The sequence below is a fragment of the Salmo salar genome, chromosome ssa04 (assembly GCF_905237065.1).
Source record: "Salmo salar chromosome ssa04, Ssal_v3.1, whole genome shotgun sequence".
Classification (NCBI taxonomy): domain Eukaryota; kingdom Metazoa; phylum Chordata; class Actinopteri; order Salmoniformes; family Salmonidae; genus Salmo; species Salmo salar.
In genome coordinates this window covers 28,435,529-28,449,533 of record NC_059445.1, presented here as the reverse complement: position 1 = coordinate 28,449,533, position 14,005 = coordinate 28,435,529, and the positions used below count along the sequence as shown (strand labels likewise).

The window sequence follows — 14,005 nt, the reverse complement described above, 5'->3', positions numbered from 1 at the left end:
AGGGGTTAAATATGTGTACTATGTGTACATATATTTATAAACGGTATATTCCCTGAGTATATTTCCTCCTAGATTTAGGACAGACACTTCAATACTATTACATACTATTGCAATACTCAATATTATTATACATTTTTTGAAAGTCCTTTTTGCATTTATGAATGTGTTATTCAATGCATTTCTATGGGCTTTAGTGGTAAAGGCCAAAATCAGTCATTTACATATTTTTTTGATACCTAAAGCGGTCCTCTAATTCAAAATCAAATAGCTAAATTATCAATAGTATGACCATCTTAAAACAATTCCATATCTCAGCTTAGCACCCCATCCTCCCCCAATGTCTTTTATTATTTTACATTTTTTGTTATTAGGATCTCCATTAACCGACGCCAATGGCGACAGCTCTTCTTACTGGGGTCCGACACATAACGAAAAAATACATTACAAAGATAGAAACAAAGAAAGATCTAAAGAAATACTATGCTTAATCTATTATAATGGACTCTGAATGAATAAATAATCAATTGATGACACATGGTCATTCTCTGTAAAAATGTCTTCACAATCACACACGCACGCATGCACACACACGCACACAGACAAACACACACACACACACACACACACACACACACACACTGGAAATGCACACACACTCCAGGTGAGGTATTACCTTTAACCACATGTCATAATGGCTTTGAAGTAGCTTCCATAACTATTATTACCACTGTAGTGTTTGATTATTTATTAAATCTGTTTTTGTGTTCCTCTGTGTTTTCTTTGTCGATATGATGGTAACTTTGAGAGTAAATCTCTCGAAAGTAGAACAATCTTACCCTCAGTATAGCCAAGCACCTTGCCTTGTCCTTTTATGATTTTATTTGTATTTGTATTTTTTATTTATTTCACCTTTATTTCACCAAGTAGGCCAGTTGAGAATAAGTTCTCATTTACAACTGTGACGTGGCCATGATAAAGCAAAGCAGTGCAACACAAACAACACAGAGTTACACATGGAATAAACAAACATACAGTCAATAACACAATAGAAAAGTCTATATACAGTGTGTGCAAATGAGGTAAGATGAGGGAGGTAAGGCAATACATAGGCCACAGTGGTAAAATAATTACAATTTAGCAATTAAACACTGGAGTAATAGATATGCAGAAGAGGGATGTGCAAGTAGAGATACGGTGGTGCAAAGGAGCAAAAAAATATATATAACAGTATGGGGATGAGGAAGTTGGATGGGCTATTTACAGATGGACTATGTACAGGTGCAGTGATCTGTGAGCTATTCTGACAGCTGGTGTTTAAAGTTAGAGAGGGAGATATGAGTCTCCAGCTTCAGTGATTTTTGCAATTTGTTTCAGTCATTGGCAGCAGAGAACTGGAAGGTAAGGCGGCCAAAGAAGGAATTGGCTTTGGGAGTGACAAGTGAAATACACATGATGGAGCGCGTGCTACAGGTGGGTGCTGCTATGGTGACCAGTGAGCTGAGATAAGGCAGGGCTTTACCTAGCAGAGACTTATAGATGACTTGGAGCCAGTGGGTTTGGCGACGAATATGAAGCGAAGGCCAGCCAATGAGAGCATACAAGTCGCAGTGGTGGGTAGAATATGTACTGTACTGTATCAGTTACTGTACCTGGATACTGTACTGTATCTAGGTACAGTAACTGTAACCCAGTGACTTATTTACTTGCTCATCGTAAGCAGCCCGGTGAAATAAGCAGTGGAGTGGGAATAGGTTGAATGATAAAATGTATGTAAAAATTATACTGTATTATGTCAAGGCTTTCAATGATTTCAACCATCGAAAGATTTAAATGTTTGACCATTGAATTTGGCTACTTGACATCCTTTAACCTACGTTACTCATAATGTGAATACAATTTAAAACATGTTTAAATGTTGAAAACATAACTCGAATATTGTTCACAACCAATGTAGCCTCACTAAATATATCAAGAAATGTCAACCGACAAAACAAGATGCTAATCCTCAGATTTGACTAACTAACTAACAAATGCACAAACTGTGAACATATGTTTGAATTCAAAATCAAATTTCTCAGGCAAAAGAAAGTGTGCAGGAGGGGACATATGCCATTTCAAATCCACTTTATTGCATTGCAGACAGACATACAGCAAGTACATTAAAGGGAAACTCAAGCAAAATATGGAAATCAGCTATTGCAGTACTTAGTGTCAGTTAATGTTCTGGTCACTTCAGCAACCACAGCTTGCTCTTGTTGAGTTGAAGGTTCTGATTCATGTCCTTTCTCAGCGACCAGCTGGAGCTGGAGCTGGAGCTGGGGCTGGGGCCGGTGCTGCAGGGGCAGGTGCTGCAGGGGCCGGGGCTGCAGGGGCTGGGAAAAGACCAAGTCTTTGCAGAAGCAGAAAGTAGTTGTACTGCTGGAGAAAGTTTGGAAAGCCACGGCCAGGGCCACGGCCACGCTAGAAGAAGGAGGGAAAAAGAAGGATAATCAAAACTAATGTAGTCACTGGAGTCTCAATTGTGTACACCATACACAATAACTGTACATAGTTTATTTTAGCAGTAAATCATTTTTATTGAATAACTGTATAGAGCATGGGCCATGTAGATGCTGATACTATATGTATATATGTAATATACTCATGTTTTATTTTTCATATTTTGTTTACAAATGTTTTAATTTTTCTTCCACTTTGACAATACAGAGTATTTTCTGTAGATCGTTTTAATCCCACCTTGTAACTCTACAAAATGTAGAAAAAGTTGAGGGGTTTGAATATCTTCTGAAGGCATTGTATAATATGGAAGCTTCAGTTTGAATGCGGCCCACACCCTTCTGGCACAAACTTTGCCTTTCCTGTCTTTCTCTCAACATCTCTGTCCCCAAATAAAGCAAAAATACTCATTCAAAAAAGATGTATAATTTATACTACTCACCTCTTCACTTGAAGAGCGCTTCTCAATGATATGCTGATGGCCATGGTCATGCTCAGCCTTCAAAAGCAAACAATAAGGCAATGAATTAATATACATATGGATGTAATATACTAACTTTAAGATTTTTCGAAGTCTAACATGACATTTGCACCAGCATTTCATGTGCATACTATATGCATGGCTTACCAGAGCAATAGAGAGAAGCATCACAAATCCAAGTAGAACAGCAATCTTCATGCTGAAAGTCTTCATCTAAATAGAGTACAGTATAAACATAAACGTCATCACTTTATTAATCCATCTATTCCCAACAAGTTACAGATTATATTATATGTATAATCTACTACACAGTTAATGAGTGTATAAGAATGACTTCACTCTGAACAAAGTGATAGAATTATTAGTATAACCATACCTTAACGTATCTCAGGGTTAAAAGCCTTCTCAGTGCCTCTGTAAGCGCTAGCACACTCATCAATACACAGACAATATATAGTGTTTCTCAGCCTATCACTAAGCCCTAATGAAGCCTACATGTGTTGCAAGGAAGGATGTTGTATGATGTCTGGGTGTTCGTGGTGCACCCTATCAACAGCAGGTGCATTTCAAGAGCGGCAAATTTGAAACCAAATAAATGTCAAAATTCAAATTTTTCAAACATATACTCTTTGAAAGATAAACATCTCCTTAATCTAACCACGTTGTCCGATTTCAAAAAGGCTTTACAGCGAAAGCAAAACATTAGATAATGTCAGCAGAGTACCAAGCCAGAAATAATCAGACACCCATAGCATATAATGTCACATAAACCCAGAAGACAGCTAAATGCAGCACTAACCTTTTACAAACTTCATCAGATGACACACCTAGGACATCATGTTACACACAGCATGCATTCTTTTGTTCAATAAAGGTCATATTTATATATAAAAACAGCATTTTACATCGGCGTCTGAGTTGACTATCTATTTTCCCCTCAAATGCGTCCCGGGAAACAGCGCATAATTCCATTTATTACTATTCGAAAACAATTTTTGAAATTTATATTGTCAATCTAACATTTATAGATGAATATCTCTTGAGAACACCTGTCATACCAGATTTTAAATTAACTTTACTGGGTAATCACACTTTGCGATAAAAGGAGATGCGATACTCAGAAAATGAGCCTGGAATACTAGCGCCGCGCCAGCATGTCACATCTCATCTTGTATAATATTGTCAATAATCGCCTACCTTTAGTTGTCTTCATCAGAAAGCACTTCCAGGAATCCCAGGTCCACAACAGATGTATTTTCGGTCGAAAAAGTCCATAATTCATGTTCCATTAGCCTGCTGTTGGTAGCGTGTCCTAGGGCTATCTCCAAATCTTCCGACGTGCGTGGGACAGAAGTTTAGGAAAATGTACTTTTCCCCTCTTCTAGGTTCGTTCAAACATGTCAAACGTTGTAAAACATTAATCTTCAGGGCCTGTAACACCAAGAGAGCCAATAAGATTCGACGGGGACGATTGCAGAGTGTTTTGAAACATTTCCAAAGGTGGGGGTAGACAGGGCCGCCGACGTCATAATGGTGATGGCCCATCCCCTGTGACCAATTTCCAACGCGTCTCATTCACTGAGTTTCGACTGTATAAGGCTCAAACCACTGTGAAAAGACTGGGGACATCTAGTGGAAGCAATAGGAAGTGCTCAGTGAACCATTGCTAACGGTGTGATTAATAGGCAAAGTGATGAAGTCGAGTCCACAATTCAGAATTACACTTCCTGTTTCAATCGGTCTCGGGGTTTTGACTGCCATATGAGTTATTTTATACTCACAGACACCATTCAAACAGTTTTAGAAACTTTAGGGTGTTTTCTATCCATATATAATAAGTATATGCATGTCCTAGCTTCTGAGTTTGATTAGTAGGCCGTTGAAAATGGGAACGAATTTTTTTCAAAACGCGCTGTGGCGCCCCCTATCCTAGGCTATCCCCAAGAGGTTAATCAAATGTGCTAACTGAAAATGTCAGTATAGGCCTACTCTATCATTGTTTCCCATCTGCTGTTAATTCCAGAACAATATTTATTCCACATCTACATTTATGGCAATAACATTCTCTGTGTGTAACCCTCCGTGAGTTTCCATTTTACCTCTGACTGGGTAGGGACAGTGGGTCACTGACCAGCAAATAAGGGTCTCCCTCACAAAGTGGTCCAATTGTTTAATGCAACTGTCAGAAGTATGCAAACAAGTTTGATAAATTGTTAGAACAATTAAGCATGATAATTGTATACTATTAAGTATTGATACTGACTCGGATATATGGAAATATATAAAGAGTGCTTGACTTCATACTGAAGTTAAAGAGTTGAGGTTCACAAATGTTTAATGTTGCAACCCATTTTCAAAGTTTCTTTCAAGTTTTTAGCCACCAATAAAAAAACATGCACTTTGTGGACACCCATTCAAATAAATGAACTCGGCTATTTAAGCCACACTAGTTGCAGACAGGTGTATACAATTGAGCACACAGCCATGCAATCTACAAAGACAAACATTGGCAGTAGATTGGCCTGTACTGAAGAGCTCAGTGACTTTCAACGTGGCACCAATGTAAGGTGCTACCTTTTCAACGAGTCAGTTAGTCAAATGTATGCCCTGCTAGAGCTGCCACGGGCAACTGTAAGTGCTGTTTTTGTGAAGTGGAAACATCTAGGAGCAACACCGGCTCAGCCCCAAAGTGGTAGGCCAGGGAAGCTCACAGAATGGGACGGCCGAGTGCTGAAGCGCGTAGCGTGTAAGAATCGTCTCTCCTTGGTTGCAACACTCACAAACTAACTACAAACTGCCTCTGGAAGCAATGTCAGCACAATAACTGTTAGTCAGGAGCTAAATTAAATGGGTTTCCGTGGACAAACAGCCGCACACAAGCCTAAGATCACCTTGCGCAATGCCAAGTGTCGGCTTGAGTGGTGTAAAGCTCAATGCTATTGGACTCTGGAGAAGAGGAAACGCGTTCTCTACAGTGATGAATCACGCTTCATCATCTGGCAGTCCAATGGATTAATATGGATTTGGTAGATGCCAGAAGAACGCTACCTGCCCCAATGCATAGTGCCAACTTTAAAGTTTGGTGGTTGAGGAATAATGGTCTTTGCGGTTTTTCACGCCAACTGCGAGCCAGGCCTAATCGCCCAATGTCAGTGCCCAACCTCAATAATGATCTTGTGACTGAATGGAAGCCAGTCCCCGCAGCAATGTTCCAACATCTAGAGGAAAGCTGGAGGATATTATAGCGGCAAAGGGGGTACCAATCCATATTAATGCCCATGATATTGGAATGAGATGTTCGATGAGCAGGTGTCCTTTTGGCCATGGAGTGTATTTGGTTATCTGCAACCCAAGAAGAACTGGTAGGGGGTCTTGACCCCTTTTTGAAAACAACAAATTCTCTGGAACTGATTATGAATTCAGAAGTTTTGTTGATTTCATACTTGTTTACAATTTATTTAGGACTTGTAGAGCCTTCCACCTTATGTCAGAGAGGTTTCACACTTGTTTTGAAAGGATCTCAAATAGTTTGTCAAAACAAACAGAACACAGCTGACAAAGACATACACAATGACGGATCTTAACTTATTTCATTTATTAATATGGAATAATCAGCTCTGAACAGCAGCTAATGTCAACATATTTGATGTAAACAAGTTTTTTCTCCTTTCTCTATCGACGCCCGTCTCATTTTCCACCTGCTGCCGGGGCTGGGGCTGGAGCTGCAGCAGGAGTTGCGGCAGGAGCAGAGGCGAGGCTGGTCAATAGGAAGGGCAGGAGGGCCATCAGGGCAGAGTTACCTTGAGAAGGCTGAGCATAAGGGAAGTAGGATGGGTACTGAGGCTGCTGATGGGGGTAAAACCCTCCCAAACCACACCCATAACCCCTGAATTTCTGTGGAGAGAGAGAGAGAGAGAGAGAGAGATGGATAAATTGTTCTGAACTCAAACAAACTAGTAATCATATTCAAATAGTAGACCATACTATAGTACTCTAATAGACAGAATACCTAATATATACCAATAGATAGTACTAAATATTACTGCACCTCATCGCTAGCTGAGCGCTCCTCTCGATCATGTTTCTCAGACACCTGCACACGCAAACAAAATCCCCAGGATGAATGATATTACAGTATAAAGTAATCAACACTCAAAGTGTGAACTTAAGTCCATCATATTGTAATAATTCAGATATTGTCATAATCCAATGCAATGCAATCTGTGGAAACTGCAATCTCTTGGTGTATTGATGTGTAAAGTGTTGATGTTGTATTTCAAGAATTCTTACATGAATGGAGGAACAAAGTCCATGGTCGCCATGGAATTCTTGAAATGAAAATGATGTACAATGAATTGAAAGCTTGACACGCATGCCTAAATTCCACTACAGCATTCTTTGAAATTCTTAACTGTTCATGTGAAGATGTATAATGCCTGAAATGTTGGTACTAAACTGTTAACACTAATGGCGTATTTTAACTTAACTGCAAAAATATGCTTTTTATAGACCATTTCATTCCACAAATGTGCCTTCAGTGCATCAATGAGCTTTAGTCCCATGATCAAATGGCTCTGTGTCCTGGAGATGTAAAATGTGATGAAATTAGGCATTTGGTGGGTAATCCTACAAATCTGTATATCCACAGTGCCCACAAAGAACAATGTCTCATCAGTGTTAGGAAACTTTAGCTAAATTGAGAGGTTTTGAAACTGTTGATGATTCATCTACCTGTTTTGGGGGATTGCGGAGGCTAAATGAAAATATTTAATTGTAATGTTTAACTTTAATTTCTCAACTTATACAATATAGCTCAAGTTCCAGACTTAATTTTGATTTCTCCTGTCATGCAATATAACACTTTTTTGAAAATTATTATTAAATAACGCAATGTAATGTACCACACATTGTATAGATTTCTCACAATTTCCATAATCTTAATGAGCATTCATCAGAGGACTGGAGAGACATACAATTGAGCTTGAAATATAAATGTGTTTATTAAACAGAGATGCATAAAGGAATCACATTTCATAGTCAATGTCTGGGAGTTCCATAAAATACCTGATAGACAGAAAAGTGAATTAATGAATTTAAAGGATATACATTGTACTTATGATGTTTGGGGAATCCAGTGTTGGGAGAAGCACCCAATTGTCATACTTGAGTAAAAGTAAAGATACCTTAATAGAAATGAAAGTTACCCACTTAAATACAACTTGAGTAAAAGTCTAAAAGTATTTGGTTTTAAATATACTTAAGTATCAAAAGTATATGTAATTGCTAAAATATACTTAAGTATCAAATGTAAAAGTAAAAGTATAAGTCATTACAAAAACCTTATATTAAACAAGTCAGACGGCACCATTTTCTTGTTCACTTTATTTACGGATAGCCAGGGGTACACTCCAACACTCAGACATCTTAATAATCTAAGCATTTGTGTTTTGTGAGTCTGCCAGATCAGAGGCAGTAGGGATGATCAGGGATGTTCTCTTGATAAGCGTATGAATTTGTCCATTTTCCTGTCCTGCTTAGCATTCAAAAAGTAATTTTTGGAGGTCAAGGAAAATGTATGGGGTAAAAAGTACATTATTTTCTTCAGGAATTTTGTGAAGTAAAAGTAAAAGTTGTCAGAAATATATATAGTAAAGTAAAGTACAGATAACCTCAAAAACTATTTAAGTAGTACTTTAAAATATTTTTACTTAAGTATTTTGCGCCACTGGGGGAATCTAATATTGAGATATTAAATGAATGATGGCTGGGTTACTGTAACATCACTTCACCTGTTTAACGTCCAGCTGGTGCAGGGGCTGGGGCAGGAGTAGGGGATGGGGCTGGAGCAGGGGCTGGGGCAGGGGCTGGTGCAGGGGCTGGGGCAGGGGCAGGGGCAGGAGCTGGGGCAGGAGCAGGGGCAGGGGCTGGGGCAGGAGCAGGGGCAGGAGCAGGGGAAGGTGCAGGAGCTGGGGCAGGGGCTGGTGCTGGGGCAGAGGCAGCAAACAGTTTAAGTAGCAGTTGAAGTAGCTGATTTGAATTCAACTTTGGCAGGGAGGGCAGGAAGGAACCACCAGCCTAAATAGGAAAAGAAAACAGCTGTTTTTTTTCTCATTCAGTGTCATTTTGATATACACACCACACATGGAATCATATCTCATACACATTGATCTTCACTACAATATGTTGAATAAATTCTGCTCATAATCTGTGGAGCTATGGAACGTACCTCCTTGGAGTTTGAGTTAGAGTTGGAGTCAGAGCTGGAACGTGCAACTCTCAAGTGATCCACTTCAGCCTGAAAAATTATCATTTTAATATTAAATATGCATATGTATTTATATATATACTAAAATATATATATATCAAATATTATGTGAAGAAGAAAATTATATAATTTGGGGCAAATATATTGTATGTTGATTTTTGTTAAACTCACAGGAAGAGCCAATGACAGGCCCAGGAGGCAGCCCAGAAAGATTACAGTCTTCATCATCATCTTTGTGGTCAGTTCTAAAAACATAAAAAGCAACAAAAGCAGCTTAGATTACCTTTTTTTGTTCTGAATGTTGAAGTAGAATGTTAACACTAGAGCGTAAGTATATTTATCACTATTCAAAAGCCCTGCTTTACAACCAATTTCCTTACCTTTGAGTCAGTCAATTTCAGCAGTTGATCAGGTGTAATGATGCAAAGACAATGAGCTATACCCAGTCGGTGGGTTCTTTTAAATAGAGTTAAGAGCATTGATGTCACAAGCCCTACTACTAAGTGGTATTATTGTGAAAATAATCATGATGTTTACTATTCTGACATCTTTAATCTCTCTGTTGAAGGATAGGTGTGGGTAATACTAAGGGATTAACATTAGAACTGAACAGATGTCACACATAAAATGTATGATACACAGTACCAGTCAAATGTTTGGACACACCTACTCATTCGAGGGTTTTTCTTTATTTTTTATATTTTCTACACTGTAGAATAATAGTGAAGACATCAAAACTATGAAATAACACATGTAGAATCATGTAGTAACCATAATAGTGTTTAACAAATCAAAATGTATTTTACATTTGAGATTCTTCAAAGAGAATGCCAAGTGTGTCATCAAGGCAAAATGTGGTTACATTGAAGAATCTCAAATATAAAATATATTTTGATTTGTTGAACACTTTTTTAATTACTACTTGATTCCATACGTGTTATTTCATAGTTTTGATGTCTTCACTATTATTCTACAATGTAGAAAATAGTAAAAATAAAAATAAATAACCTTGAATGAGTAGGTGTGTCCAAACTTTTGACTGGTACTGTATGCATAAAAAAAAACTGTGGTAACTCTTCACAATAGTTTGTATTAATTAACCTTTTATAAATAGTGTTTATTATTAGTTATTTACAACATATATCAGTATTATAAGCATACAATGTATAATCCTTTCAAATCTTTATTATAATATATAAAAGCTTTTTAAGCATTTCGGAACATTTATTAGAATTTGTAACAGCTTCGTCATAAATGTTACTATAAAGACAAAATATCAACTACATCCAGCTAATAGCTGCATTTTCTGGGGATTGTGTGATATAAATGGATATCAATTATTTTGTAAGCACATGCAGTACCAGTGTTTTGCAAACAAACACCCATTTCGCTCCCTACCTTTGAATGTTGCCAAATCGTCATGGGAAGTACTTAATTGTAGAATTAAGTAGGCTTATGATTACAAGATAACCTGAGTCACCCGCTTAAAAAGTATAATATGCAACTCAATCCCCACCTTGCCATGACAAATGTCCAGATTCACTACAGACAGTCCTCACCAAAAAATCTAAAGGAAGTGTGTTCTAAAGTGTCTGTACTAAAGGAAGCCCGTTTTTAATTTTACATGTATTTAAACCATTATTTTTTAGCAATAAACAGTACTTCCATAATTTGTTTAACTGGTATCGGGTGACATTCAAACAAGTCATGTGAGGCCTGTGGGTATCCTTGAGCAAATCTACCAACATGTACAGTACAAGTCAAAGGTTTGGACAAACATACTCATTCAAGGGTTTTTCTTTATTTTTTACTATTTTCTACTTTGTAGAATAATAGTGAAGACATCAAAACTATGAAATAACACATATGGAATCATGTAGTAACCAAAAAAAGTGTTAAACAAAACATGCTTCTTCAATGTTTTGACAGGAGAACGCATCCGAACGAGCGAAACAGCGGCCCTCTGTACTGTTCTACTGTTCTCTCTGTAGGCCATCTATCTGATGCTGTCTGGTCTCAGTGCCAGCATCAGTTTGTGGTAGTGCGCTACTCACCAGATGGCTTGTTTGCTTGATTCGTTTTTGGATTGTCGACCGACGGCCTGTAAGGTCTGGAATGATATATCCATATTTTGTTTTGTTGTGTTTTGACATCTCCTTTTGTTTGGGTATTCGGCCCGGCTAGGAAGCTTCGATTGCTGGAGAACACTGAATCCAGCAAATACAGTGGCAAGAAAAAGTATGTGAAACCTTTAGAATTATCGGGATTTCTGCATAAAGTGGTCATAAAATCTTCTAAGTCACAACAATAGACAAACACAGTCTGCTTAAACCAATACCACACAAACAATTATACGTTTTCATGTCTTTATTGAACACACTGTGTAAACATTCACAGTGCAGGGTGGAAAAAGTATGTGAACCCTTGGATTTAATAACTGGTTGACCCTCCTTTGGCAGCAATAAACTCAACCAAACCTTTTCTGTAGTTGTGAACCAGACCTGCACAACGGTCAGGAAGAATTTTGGACCATTCATCTTTACAAAACTGTTTCAGTTCAGCAATATTCTTAGGATGTCTGTCCATCTGCCCACAGAATATTTTGCCAAATGCGCTGTGGAACATCCAGGTTCTCTTTTGCAGACTTCAGATGTGCAGCAATGATTTTTTTGGACAGCAGTGGCTTCTTCCATGGTGCCCTCCCATGAACACCATTCTTGTTTAGTGTTTTACGGATCGTAGACTCGTCAGAGATTTTGGCATGTTCCAGAGATTTCTGTAAGTCTTTAGCTGACACTCTAGGATTCTTCTTAACCTCATTGAGCATTCTGCTCTGTGCTCTTGCAGTCATCTTTGCAGGACAGCCACTCCTGGGGAGAGTAGCAACAGTTCTGAACTTTCTCCATTTATAGACAAAGATTTTGCAAGTCAACAATTCTTAATCTTCGGAATTCTGAGCCTCTTATTCGAGGCATGGTTCACATCAGGCAATGCTTCTTGTGAATAGCAAACTCAAATTTTGTGAGTGTTTTTAATAGGGCAGGGCAGCTCTAACCAACATCTCCAATCTCGTCTCATTGATTGGACTCAAGTTTAGCTGACTCCTGACTCCAATTAGCTTTTAGAAAAGTCATTAGCCTAGGGGTTCACATACTTTTTTCAGCCTGCACTGTGAATGTTTAATTGATGTATTCAATATAGGCAAGAAAAATACAATAATATTGTTGTGACTAAGATGAAAATCAGATCAAATTGTATGCCTAATTTATGCAGGAATTGAGGTAATTCCAAAGGGTTCACATACTTCTTCTTGCCACTATCTATTTGAGGATCAACCATCCATCAATTCTTAAGTAAGAAGTATCCTCACTGTATAATGCTGAATAGTTTCGTTGATATATGTCACGGCTGTTTGAAGGATTGGACCAAGGCGCAGCGTGTTCGTAGTTCCACTGTCACAATCTTCACCTTCATCTGAAGATATTTCGAAATCATTATTTGACCAATACGCAGCGGCTTGCGTGCTCCACATCATTTTATTTAAATATGATGGACACGGACAAAACAATAAACATGAACGACTAGACAGTTTCACAGGCTATGTACTTACATACAGCAGTGCGAAATAAAACAACCCACAAAAACCAGGTGACAAACACACTCCTAATATATGACTCCCAATCAGGAACAACGATAACCAGCTGTCCCTGATCGGGAGCCACACAGACCAACATAGAAACAGAAATACCAGAAAAACACATAGAACACAGTACTTCTGCCACATCCTGACCAAAAATACTAAACAACTACTCCCTCTGCTGGTCAGGACGTGACATCCACATATTTTATTTAAAGTGAAACTGGATGCAATACACTAATTACTTGAAATACACAAAAAACAACAAACCGTGATGCAGAGCGGAAAACACACCACTCAAAATTAATCACCCACAAAAACAGGTGGGACAAACATCAACTTAAATATGACCTCCAATTAGAGGCAATTGGAGATCAACCCAAACAACCCCAACATCGAAATAGACAAACTAGAACTAAACATAGAAATAGACAACATAGAAAAACACCCCCTGTCATGCCCTGACCTACTCTACCATAGAAAATAACCACTTACTATGGTCAGGATGTGACAATATATTTCAATGTTAAACAAATTACTTGAATCATTAACACTACAATTAAAATGGCTACTGTAGTTGTGGCTATTTCCAGCGACGCAAAAACTTATGTCAAGGAATATAAGACCTGGAGCAAGGTTGTGGGTTGAAATGCCCCAAAGGAGACTCTTTTACCTATTTTTATCATGGAAAGAGAAACCCTGACAAAGGAAGAGGTCATTTTTGAAGAACATATCAAGACTGTTTCAAGGACAGCTTTTTTCCATCTACGTAACGTTGCAAAAATCAGAAACTTTCTGTCCAAAAATGATGCAGAAAAATTAATCCATGCTTTTGTTACTTCTAGGCTGGACTACTGCAATGCTCTACTTTCCGGCTACCCGGATAAAGCACTAAACAAACTTCAGTTAGTGCTAAATACGGCTGCTAGAATCCTGACTAGAACCAAAAAATTTGATCATATTACTCCAGTGCTAGCCTCCCTACACTGGCTTCCTGTTAAGGCAAGGGCTGATTTCAAGGTTTTACTCTTAACCTACAAAGCATTACATGGGCTTGCTCCTACCTATCTTTCCGATTTGGTCCTGCCGTACATACCTACACGTACGCTACGGTCACAAGACGCAG

General features: G+C 38.3%; 1 protein-coding gene across 1 annotated transcript; it reads right to left on the bottom strand.

The window, feature by feature from the left end:
• Nucleotides 1–8,770: 8,770 nt before the first annotated feature.
• On the bottom strand, nt 8,771–9,711 carry LOC106602792 (cyclin-dependent kinase inhibitor 1C). Its single transcript, XM_045717635.1, has 4 exons — nt 9,623–9,711; nt 9,414–9,487; nt 9,204–9,272; nt 8,771–9,052 (listed from the first exon to the last, which is right to left on the bottom strand). Exons 2-4 carry the CDS (start codon nt 9,471–9,473, stop codon nt 8,771–8,773), a joined length of 411 nt encoding a protein of 136 aa, XP_045573591.1. The 5' UTR covers nt 9,474–9,487; nt 9,623–9,711.
• Nucleotides 9,712–14,005: the final 4,294 nt, after the last annotated feature.

What these genes read in the sequence shown, in the direction of transcription:
- LOC106602792 (XM_045717635.1), bottom strand. Translation starts at nt 9,473, where the DNA reads ATGATGATGAAGACTGTAATCTTTCTGGGCTGCCTCCTGGGCCTGTCA. An exon ending in GCCTGTCATTGGCTCTTCCT is followed by an intron (nt 9,273 to 9,413) that starts GTGAGTTTAACA and finishes ATAATTTTTCAG; the next exon opens with GCTGAAGTGGATCACTTGAG. An exon ending in CTAACTCAAACTCCAAGGAG is followed by an intron (nt 9,053 to 9,203) that starts GTACGTTCCATA and finishes TTTCCTATTTAG; the next exon opens with GCTGGTGGTTCCTTCCTGCC.